At 45.1% G+C, this 12,297-nt stretch overlaps 1 protein-coding gene across 1 annotated transcript in view; it reads left to right on the forward strand.

The window, feature by feature from the left end:
- LOC306926195 (protein FAM163A-like) overlaps positions 1–10,281 on the forward strand; it is a gene marked incomplete at its 3' end in the record, with an annotated part of 24,636 nt that extends 14,355 nt beyond the window's left edge. The window contains exons 2-4 of the mRNA XM_079505458.1: positions 8,147–8,229; positions 9,310–9,424; positions 9,817–10,281. Of these exons, the coding sequence (XP_079361584.1) occupies positions 9,332–9,424; positions 9,817–10,281 (558 nt within the window). The 5' untranslated portion in view covers positions 8,147–8,229; positions 9,310–9,331. The remainder of the gene's footprint in view (positions 1–8,146; positions 8,230–9,309; positions 9,425–9,816) is intronic.
- Between the last annotated feature and the right edge of the window lie 2,016 nt (positions 10,282–12,297).

Here is a 12,297-nt window from a genome sequence, read left to right on the forward strand (position 1 = left end):
TCCAAAAACGGCCGATTAACCCTCAGTAAATAAAGGCAAAACTCTGGTCCCATGAAATCTGTGTCTATGTCCATATTCCATTTGATTTCCAAATCTGATGTAGTGGGACAGTGGAGCGTTCCGAGGGAATCAATCACCCCAGTATTCAATAAAGCTCTGAATTATCTGATTTTAATTTTACCTCTGCAAAGGTGCAGTGTGCAATTCATCAGTAGAAAGAGCTTTTATAATACATATCCTTGCTGAGTTTAATAGCATTTGGTCGTGAGGTTGAACTGTACAAATTAACTTCTTTCTCATTATACGTGAAAGTAACTTTATTAACATTAGCTTGTTCAGCAAGGAGTGAAGGAATCGCGGGCCAAAATAAGTTGACAAGTTGCTATGCTGTGCTTCGCGACCTGGTTCCAACCATTTCGTTTATATGTAACTCGAAGGCTGGGGTTCTCAACCTGGGGTTCTCAACCTGGGGTTCTCAACCATGGGGTTCTCAACCTGGGGTTCTCAACCTGGGGTTCTTAACCTGGGGTTCTCAACCTGGGGTTCTCAACATGGGGTTCTTAACCTGGGGTTCTCAACCTGGGGTTCTCAACCTGGGGTTCTTAACCTGGGGTTCTCAACCTGGGGTTCTCAACCTGGGGTTCTTAACCTGGGGTTCTCAACCTGGGGTTCTTAACCTGGGGTTCTCTGGGGTTCTCAACCTGGGGTTCTCAACCTGGGGTTCTCTGGGGTTCTCAACCTGGGGTTCGCAACCTGGGGTTCGCAGCGTCATTAGCTATCCTACAATATGACGCAATCATGCAATGACATCACAACCGTGTAATTGTTCTTTATAAAGCCTTGTGCGATACTCTAAACATCAGTTAGAGACTTGCAACGAGGAAACAGAGCTTCCTTCATCCTAACAAGTTCATCTGTAAACTATAGTTGTCAACTCATTGACGGTGGAGCTGCTGTGTGAAATGTTTCACTGGACGATACATCTGGAAGGAGAACATAGGAAGGACCAGGCTGCTGTGGTGGTCGGACATGAGATCTACTGCTTTGGAGGAGACAGAAACCAGAGGGAAAGAGATCACATTGAAGTTAACGTCTTCATTACAGTGACTTTATGCTGGAAGAAGTTGACCCCAGATTCACCTGGAACAGGAGAACCTCACCTTGAGGTTCCCTCCAGGCGCCGGGGCCACACAGCTGTTCTGATAGAATGTACTGTCTTCCTCTGGGGAGGGAAGCCTTACTGCAATGTTCTTTATGCATTTGATGTCGACGCCCACAGATGGTCCAAACCACAGGTTTCTGGGACTGTTCCAGAGAAGAGGGAGAACCACTCAGCCTGTGTTTTGGGGAAGGTCATGTTTATTCATGGAGGATACACCCTGTGTGGAGACACTAATGACATCTACAAGTTGGACACCACCAAAATGGTCTGGACTTTCATTAACACCAGAGGAACTCCACCTCCTTATACAGACTGTCACTCTGCTACCATCATCGGGACGAAGATGTTTGTATTTGGGGGCTTGGGGAGGGGTCATTACTACAACACCATCAGAGTGTTTGACACAGAGACCAACCATTGGCTAAACAAACCTTCTCCCCAGCTACTTCCAGAAGGACGTGGATGCTCATTCAGCCTTTACCTACAATGGAGAGCTGTACATATCTGGTGGCTGGAACTTCAACTTCAAACACACCTTCAAGGTGTGGAGATTCAGTCCAGAGACCTTCTCCTGGAAGAAGGTTGAGCTCAAGAGGAAAGGCCCGCCTCCGACATATAGGATGTGCTGTTGCATGATGGGAGATCGTATCATCCTCTTTGGAGGAATCAAACGGATCCTAGTGGATGGAACATACAGATACACATCCTCTGGTGACCTGTATGTCTTAGACTTCAGTCCTAGCCTCAAGACATTATGTAAGCTAGCAGTTATTCAGTACGGTCTGGAGCAGTCTGGACTCCCACACAACATCAGGTGGGAACTGGCAGCCATGACTAGCAACAGCAGCTGAAATAATAACATAGTCCTCTAGTCTAAACAAACATCTAAAGTGTTGCTGAACACGGTTAAAAAATATATGTTTTGGTTTAATTTGAAGAAAAAAAGATCACACTCTGGTGAAGTGAGGGGCGCCCATATGTCTGGGGGAATGTTGATGTTCTCACGTCCGTTACGTTGTCGTTCACTGCCCTAAACAAACATTAAAGTCCATAGACTTGGAAGGCATTAATTACATCATAAACCAGACGTGAAAAAGTCTGACTCCATTCACCTCCCCGTCAAGAGGCGGCAAGAAAGTCCCTAGACCTAAAGCTCCTAGACCAGGTGTCTCTCTTCCTGGTTTTAAACAGAAAGTCCCTAGACCAGGTGTCTCACTTCCTGGTTCTAAACAGCTGGTGGATGGAAATGAGGCTCTGCAAAGAGATGGCATTTATTTTTATTTTTTTTGCCGAAGCAACAAGTTGCAGCCGCGCGCGAGCGTCATGGTCTGATTGGACTAGGTGACGTGAGTGTCATGGTCTGATTGGACTAGAAGACGTGAGTGTCATGGTGTGATTGGACTAGGTGATGTGAGTGTCATGGTGTGATTGGACTAGAAGACGTGAGTGTCATGGTGTGATTGGACTAGGTGATGTGAGTGTCATGGTGTGATTGGACTAGGTGACGCGAGCGTCATGGTCTGATTGGACTAGGTGTTTTTGTCAGGTTAAACCTGACCAGTGAATGCTCATGAAATGTACAAGACCTAGTCATTCATGAGTCATACTGAGGACCTGGTCCTGATTGGCTGTAGAAGACCTAGTCATTCATGAGTCATACTGAGGACCTGGTCCTGATCGGCTGCCACACACGCTGCTGTCATGGTATTGGTTACTCAGGTCACATGACCAGGAAACATTTAACAGGAAGCAGGTAACATAATTCTTTAGATACACCCAATGTGATGTAACGTAATGTTATGATTGAGAGCGGCCGGTTGGGAGGAACGTTCGTTACTAAATAAAGACACCAGCGCTTCTTTCACCACAAATATCACTATGGGATCATTTCTGCTTTTATGCTTAACACAAAGCGTGCTAACGATTCTGATTAACTGCATGGCCCTGACTGCTACGATGATAGCATTGGACGAACAAACTTTTCCTAGGCCGACAGTAAATGTTCTCTTATAGCGAGAATCACACAGCATTCCTCAAAAGAAAGCGTAACTCGTCCACTCTAAAAAAAAAAGTGATTTTACCATCTTCCATTCTCGAGATATGTACCTTTATGTAACACCTGCTTTTGTAGTAACGTACTCTTCTTGAACAGAAAGCCTAAATAGGAGTGGTTTTATGTCGGACGCTGTGTTCGGACATGGGGTTCTTAACCTGGGGTTCTCAACCTGGGGTTCACAACATGGGGTTCTCAACCTGGGGTTCTCAACCTGGGGTTCGCAACCTGGGGTTCTTAACCTGGGGTTCTTAACCTGGGGTTCTCAACCTGGGGTTCTCAACCTGGGGTTCACAACATGGGGTTCTCAACCTGGGGTTCTCAACATGGGGTTCTCAACCTGGGGTTCTCAACCTGGGGTTCGCAACCTGGGGTTCGCAACCCGCCAAACACTTTTCTCCACAATTATACAAAATAAAATTAAAGTTCCAGTCTTTTGAATTCAATTCATTCATCCATATAGTAGCTAACTATAACTACTAACAGCATGTCTTCTATGAAAGCATGTTGTGCATCGAAACATTTACAATGTTCTTGTTATTGTTTTAGAGATTAGAGCTTTTGAAGTAGTCAAACTTATATGTTCAGAAGCATCGTCCATGAACCCTAATGGTCCATCCAGGAGATTTCATAAAAACACTGATTAAAGCCTCAATCTGTGATTTCTTCACCAGAACAGGAACAATGTTACTAAAATGTCATCATTTTACACATTGTGTTATTTGTTTATAGGAAACAATGGGGGCTTCTTTCACACTGTTTCACATAATAGGACTACAATTATTTTTCATTAGTGACATTTTATTTTGCTTTAATCCGTGTGTCATGCTGGCATGTTGTCATATGTGGTCTTGAACTAACTGTTAACTGTGTCTCTCTGTTTATGTTGTGGCAGGAATACACACATAAATGCATAATGCATTGTGTCTTGCTGTGTCTCTGTCGCTCTGTTTCTGTGTGTGTGTGTGTGTGTGTGCGTGCGTGCGTGCGTGCGTGCGTGCGTGCGTGCGTGCGTGCGCACTTGTCGTGTGGGCACTTGTCGCGTGGGCACTTGTCGCGTGTGTGTGCGCGTGCGTGTGCGTGTGCGTGTGCGCGTGTGCGTGTGCGTGTGCGTGTGCGTGTGCGTGTGTGTGTGCGTGTGTGTTTGTGTCTCTAAGGACATATAACACTGGTGTGGAATTACACTCTGATTGTCTTTCTAGAAGTACATCCTATACTCAGCCTGCCCATATCGACAACCTGCGCCTGATTGGCTAGTTCCACTCCATAGCCTCTCCAGAGTCGGCAACATACTGTACATCCCATAGCTTAGAGTGACAGTGGGGCTGACTTTATAAATCAACAAAATCGTATAATAAGATTCTGTTGATGGATTGGAAAAAACTGGGCGAGTGATGAGTGAATTATTACGTTTTTTTTAATAGGCCTTTAATATATATAATATAATATATATAACACTGTACATACTGTACAACACTTTGAAAATCAACTGCTATTTGTGCACAACCTTGCAAAAGCTTACTCCAAGCGAACCTTTCCTATGTGGACATATAGGCCAACTATATTTCTTACAGCAAATGCACAATTCTTATGGTTTTGTAGGTTAGGTTTCCCTCAGTTGCAATATAACCGCTCTGTGTACAGTAGCTACACATCATTTATATTCCCTTTCAAATGTACATACATTATTTTGTTTTGATTGTACTTTTGCTTTGGCAATGTTAACGTATGTTTGCTCATGCCAATAAAGCCAATTGAATTGAATTGAATTGAATTGAATTGAATTGAATTGAATTGAATTGAATTGAATTGAATTGAATTGAATTGAATTGAATTGAATTGAATTGAATTGAATTGAATAGGACACAGGGAGAGAGAAGGGGAGTGACATGCAGTAAATGCACAGCTGGCACGTGTGTCACGCGTCACAACCTACAGCAGGTGGTACGCGCCCCCCGTGATGCGTGAATGTTCAATCCATAATTACAATCCAAAGTTGCAGTCTGTTTTCCATGGCTCTCATCTCCATTCTCCGTGCTCTGTGCTCCATGGCGCAGTGGTTCTCAAATGTATTAATATACAACAACAAATTGATATGCATTCGGCCGCGGACCCCCATTTGAAAATGTGTTGGACCCCCAGAAGAGAAGAGTTATGTTTTCATTTTTTATATTGTGCGTAGATCTGCTATTTCTGAATAGCCAACATATAAAGTAGATGATTGTGATGCTATATGTTAACTACTTTTGCTAGGGACCCCCTAGAACCCCTGGGGGTCCCCAGACCCCACTTTGTTAGTTAGCGTTATGAATATGACTCAAATTGTGATATTATTAAAGTGTACGTTATTCCATTATATGATATTGTCACAGCAAGCACAGACAGGCACATTCTAAAATGAGGAAACATTACAGTACATGCCAATGTCCTTTGGTGGTGGTTTGAGAGTCCTTCAGCAGTACAATTCTCCTGCAAAGCTTACAATATCACCTATGTCTGTTAGTTTCTGGTTTAAGTCTTAAATATAAGTGGTTAAGGCTGGGGGACCAGCTGTTGTCATTTAGTGACAATCTCCTGACAACATAGGTGAGAGAATGATCCAAATGAATGTTCATGGTGCATAGGCACCATCTTTGTCTAGCCTGGTGGTTTATGTTTGAGTGGTGCAGCCACTCCAAGGAACAGCAATGTGTGTCCCTTTGTATGTCTATATGTATATGTTTAGAGTACCAACAGGTGACAAAGTGGCGCTGTTTGTACTTCACACTGATCACAGGTGCATGATGGGAAGCTGAGTTTTTAGCAGCCATTACGTGATTTCGGGTGTGACAGTACAGTACAGTACAGTAGAGGGACCCCCTGGGGACCCCCACATGGTAACTCTGTAATTTCTCAACGGACAGACGCAGGGCGGCTCCCCGGATCCGCCCCGGTCCCCTGGGCGTGTTCCTGGGGGTCTGGATGTTCCGGCGACCCCCGGCGACCCCCACATGGTAACTCTTGTCATTTCTCAACCGTTTCGGACGCGGAGCAGCTTGCCGGAACCGTGCCAGCACCGTGGGCGCGTTCCCTGTTCCCGTCTGGAAGTTCCGGACTCCCACTCGGAGTTGCACCACGGGGGTGATTTTCAATTTGTAATAGTTCTATAGTTGTAATAGGTATTTATTTGGATTTGTATTGTATTGAGGTCAAAGCCATGCGTGTCGCGTGCGTGCATGCATGCGCATGCCAGAGAGTGAGTGTGTGTTATCAGTGTCCATGCAGTCTCTAATCTGGACCCAGGAGTTAACCACAGGCCTGGAAACCACAGAAAAACTTAATCCAGTGATATTAGTCTGGCCATGCCACGCTAAACCACTGCATCACTCTGTTTACATAACAGGCTACAGTACCGTCTGTCTGTCTGTCTGTCTGTCTGTCTGTCTGTCTGTCTGTCTGTCTGTCTGTCTGTCTGTCTGTCTGTCCACACATACCTACATTATGATGTACACATTAGAATTCACACTCGCACGCACGCACGCACGCACGCACGCACGCACGCACGCACGCACGCACGCACACACACACACACACACACACACACACACACACACACTATAAATCACAGGCCAGTAGCGGGCAGCGAGCCATAATAACTGACACGATGAAATTGACTGTGTGTGTGTGTGTGTGTGTGTGTGTGTGTGTGTGTGTGTGTGTGTGTGTGTGTGTGTGTGTGTGTGTGTGTGTGTGTGTGTGTGTGTGTGTGTGTGTGTGTGTGTGTGTGTGTGTGTGTGTGTGTGTGTGTGTGTTTGTTTGTTTTATGTAATCCATTTTCCGAGTGAAGCACAATGTACAACTGAGTAGCCTTTTATTTCCCATCCATCCGTCCATCCATCCATCCATCCATCCATCCATCCATCCATCCATCCATCCTCTATAGAATCTTTCTCTATAAATTGATTTAACAGTTATGTGGATGGTCCTCATCCTGCAGTCCCTCCTCTCTCCCTGTCCATCCGGCTGATTACAGATCAGATGTGTGTTGGAGCCCGAGGCACAGGGCAGCCTCTAAATCTGTGCGTGTGCGTGCGTGCGTGCGTGCGTGTTACTATACTTGTGAGAACCATATGTCCCCACAACTATAGCAGAATTTCAGAGAAGGACATTGTGAGGATAATTTTCTTAAGAGAAATGGTTGTTTTATGCTTTAAATTAAACCTAATGCATGTGTATGTGATTCTAATGGAATATTTTGATGCCATCTTCTGGTCAGACACTGACGCTGCAGTTTTACTGACCATATGCAGACCGTGTCTGTCCATCTTGCCAGCAAGGTGGTAACTATACTGTAGATGCAATTTCCCATTGACAGCCCATACATCCAAACAGAAAAGTCCTGTCTGATTGTATTCAACAACGTCAAACTCACCAACATTGCAGCTGTACGAAAAGCTAGAATTATTAAAGTGTTTGTTTCATAAAAATCCACCGTAGTGTTAGAGTTTGGAAGTGCTCGTTTGATATCACTCAACAGCCCTGCGTACCAACTGTTCTGAATTTTCACATAATGCAGGAGGCAGCAGGACGTTGCTTTTCTGATAACGAGCGCTTCCAAACTCTGACACATAATTATCTGCAAGGAATTTGTTCATGTAACATTTCTACAGTGGATTTTTATGAAACAAACACTTAACTAATTCAAGCTTTTCATACAGCTGCAATGTTGGTGAGTTTGACATTGTTTAATACAATCAGATATATAGGACGTTGTATGGGCTGTCAATGGGAAATTGCACCTAGTTACCACCAGTTAACACCTGGCAGGATGGACGCGGTCTGCATATGATCAATTGCAGGTGTCCAGACAGCACAGTGTCTGTCTGTCTGTCTGTCTGTCTGTCTGTCTGTCTGTCTGTCTGTCTCACAAAACGGTACATTGTGTCTTACAGGTGTCCAGGTGTCTGTCCATCCATCCACCTGACCTCTGACTGACCTCTGTTTTCCCTCCCCTGTCCTCCAACACTCCTCTGATGTAAGTCACAAGACCTGTCTGTCTGCCTTTTTTCCTCCCCTTCTTACTATTATTATAACTTTTATAACTTGCAACAATGTATGTACTATATGTACAAGCAGAACAAAATAATGCTACTATTATACATGTACTGTGAACATAAGAGGCCCTATCGTTCCACTCCCCAGCCGCACTACTGGCGAATTGGGCATATATCTACAACAAGCTCACAGCGCATCGCACATCGGCTATTTTTAGTACTTCTTAAACATTTTGTTTTCTAATTTTTGAGGGGCGCTAGCCCCTCCTATACACAGGTTTAATGTTTGTCTTTAGTTCAAAGTTTGTTTAGTAAACGCATTGAAAATGAAGGGAAAATGTACGTCATAATGTGTCGTAAACATCACCTAATCAACATGAGTTAGACGTTAATATATTAGCGCCCCTCACTTCACACAGGTGTGATTTTTTACTTTTTACATTTCTTTTATATTTTTTTTATTTCTTAATTAAATTACTGAAAACATTCATTGCATGTTGTTTTCAATTCATGAACATTTGTGTGTTTTTGAAAATGTTTTGAAATAATAATAATTCATACCAGTAAGACGCCTTGAGGGCGAGAAGTGTGCACGCCTCCGCCTGGATGACGGCAGACTGCTGGGCGAGCGCTGGCACTTTGGCCTTTGACCCTGGGGTCAACGGAGTGACGCCAGAGCCAAATTCCAATACCCAAAATCTTGGCCACTCGCTCACTCACATTCGGTCACTCCAGCATGGTGGTGTTACAGTGAAAGTGGTGACCTGCTGAAATATGTGATCGTGTAGACAATCACATAATGTCATGGTCCGAATGTAAATCGTTTCATGGTTGCAGTTTGTTTATTAGCAGAGTTCAACCTAACAGGTATTTAGGCCACATATTTTAAGACTTCCGAGTTGTGTGAAGTCCACAAGATGGTCACATATTTCGGTAAGTCACCATTTTCACCATAACACCGCCATGCATGCTGGAGTGGTCGAGTGTGAGTGAGCGAGTGGCCGAGATTTTGGGTATTGGAATTTGGTGTGATGATGATGATGTCACTTCCTGTGTGTCAGAGTTTGATGGAGAGCAGGTCGGATGACAGCTGGAACTGTTGTCATAACGGGAGGAATTCTGGCCACAGTAATTCTACTGTGTATCATCTCTATACTGTGCTACTGTCGCCTTCAGGTTAGTGTGCGTGACACTGTGTGTGTGTGACACTGTGTGTGTGTGTGTGTGTGTGTGTGTGTGTGTGTGTGTGTGTGTGTGTGTGTGTGTGTGTGTGTGTGTGTGTGTGTGTAAATGTTATGTTCAGTCTCTCTGTTGTCATACCTCCGTCCTTTGTCTGTCTGTCTGTCTGTCTGTCTGTCTGTCTGTCTGTCTGTCTGTCTGTCTGTCTGTCTGTCTGTCTGTCTGTCTGTCTGTCTGTCTGTCTGTCTGTCTGTCTGTCTGTCTGTCTGTCTGTCTGTCTGTGTCTGCCTGGTGTCTCTTTCACTCTTTACCTTGTCCATATCTCTCTCTCTCTCTCTCTCTCTCTCTCTCTCTCTCTCTCTCTCTCTCATTCTCTCTCTCCCTCTCAGTACTACTGCTGTAAGAAGAATGGATCGGACTCTGCAGGCTCCGCCTCTCCTCCTCACCTGGCCTGTAACTCCTGCAGCGTGCCTGGTCTGGAGGCTCCGCCCCTCTCCCTGTCCCCGCCCCCGTCAGACCCCACCTCGTCCTCGGACCCCTCGGTGTCGGCCGGTGGCGGCGGTCGCCGCGGCTACTGCCCCACGTGCTCTCCCAGCGACTCTCCCTTCTACATCCGCTACAGCAGCGACAGTGACCTCTTTGACCCCGCGGTGCGCAACGGCAGTGTGGTGGAGCGCGGCTACGTACCCACAATGCACTATGAAAACCCCGCCCTGGCCCTGCCCCCGCTGCCCGCCTCCACCCTGCTGAGGGAGAAGCGCCCCGGCTCCTCCCACCACCGCAGCCGCCACCGCGAGCAGCAGCCACAACCACACTTCTACGCCAACACCCGAGCCATCAGCACCGACGTGTGACCGCCTGCCCCTTCCCCCTTCTTGTAAAAGATTTGAGAACCAGTGGTGTCACTGGTTCTCAAACCTTTTCATGTCAAAGACCCCCAAATTGATATATATTTGGCCACGGACCCCCATCTGAAAATATGTTGTCCCAGGGACCCCCAGAAGGAAAGATTTGAGTAAAACACAAATCTCAATTTTCAAAGATTTTAGAAAAATTGCAGATCTACAAGCTCATGAGCTTGTATAGCTGCTACTTTTGAATAGCCAAAGTATAAAATGTTAAAATGATTGTGATGCTATTTGAACTACTCAGGCTGGGGACCTCCTGGGGGCCTCCCCAAGGACCGGGTGGTGTTAGGGCAGTGGGGGGGGGGGGGGGGGGGGGGGGGGGGGAGTTGAGAACCACCCGCAAATGCTGTACGTACTGTTCCTTTAGAGTGCTGTAAGTCATGTTTCTGTACAAAAAAATAAATAAAACGAAATTGTCTAAAATGTTAAAGCTCTATATTCTGATAGTAACCATTGCTATCTATAGACTAGAGAATGTTTGTTCAGTAACACAGGGCCTCCTCTCCTATAGACTATAGAATGTTTGTTCAGTAACACAGGGCCTCCTCTCCTATAGACTATAGAATATAGAATGTTTGTTCAGTAACACAGGGCCTCCTCTCCTATAGACTATAGAATATAGAATGTTTGTTCAGTAACACAGGGCCTCCTCTCCTATAGACTATAGAATGTTTGTTCAGTAACACAGGGCCTCCTCTCCCAGTGTCTCTAGCTTCTTCGTCTTCCTCGGTGGCTCCAGCCACCTGCATGTCGTCTCTCACTGCATCCATAAACCTCCTCTTTGGCCTTCCTCTTCTCCTCTTACCTGGCAGCTCCATCTTCAGCATCCTTCCCCCAATGCACCCCTCATCCCTTATTTTCACATTGTTAAAAACCATCGCAACCTCGCCTCACTTGCTTTATCCCCACACCTTGTAACCTGGGCTGATTCTCTATTAAATGCAGTGGTTCTTAAAATGGGTTCCATGGGTGCCATGAGACACCCCATGACGGGTGTCTCAGAATACTTTTGACAATATTTGGAATTTTTCAGAAATATCACTTACAGCAACTAACAGTAGGACGAGTAGTTTACAGTGTAGTTACATATCCTGGGACCTCAGTCAGGACTCCATCCACCAACCACCACCAACCGCCACCACCACCAACCGCCACCACCACCAGTACTGTGACTTCCTTTATGTGTGTGTCTGAGTGGATTTTATCAGACTAGCACTGACGAAGGCCTGCGCGCCGAAACACGTCTATTTGGACTGCTGCTGCAGATCTTAACCATTATTTAAAAAAAGACTCATAACACTTATACAGAGAGTGCAGATTGTACTGTCCTTTATATGGATTTTATCAGCACCATAGGGTTGATTCCCAAACTGACCCATGAACAAACCTGTGGGTTTACTTCCTGGCCTTTAGTGAAGATTTAGTAAATAATGCTACTGTATGTTTTTTCCTGATGGTTTTGTGCGTGTGGTGTGCATGTGTACACTCGCGTGAGTGTGTGTGTGTGTGTGTGTGTGTGTGTGTGTGTGTGTGTGTGTGTGTGTGTGTGTGTGTGTGTGTGTGTGTGTGTGTGTGTGTGTGTGTGTGTGCGCGCTTTGTATAAAACCTCCAGCTTCTATAGTTAAAGATTAAAAACCCTGGACTGTTCAGTGGAGGTAGATATTATTATTCACACTGGGCTTACACTGTCATTTAGAAACAATTAATATTAACAGTATTTATGATGTTTTAATATGTGAATACACCATGAAGCCTGATTTATACTTATATATATGTATATATGACTGCTTCAGTTCAGGGGATGCGTTGTGAGCTTGTAAATAGGTTCTATGTACAGCAGCCATATTGGAAAGAAATTGGGCCTCTTCCATACTTCCTTAATTCAGGCTCGGTTCCATTTAGTGTATAGCACAGTGTTTCTCAAACCTTTTAATTTCAAGGACCCCCATAACTCTGAGTTAC

The sequence above is a fragment of the Electrona antarctica genome (assembly GCF_951216825.1).
Source record: "Electrona antarctica genome assembly, chromosome: 7".
Lineage (NCBI taxonomy): Eukaryota > Metazoa > Chordata > Actinopteri > Myctophiformes > Myctophidae > Electrona > Electrona antarctica.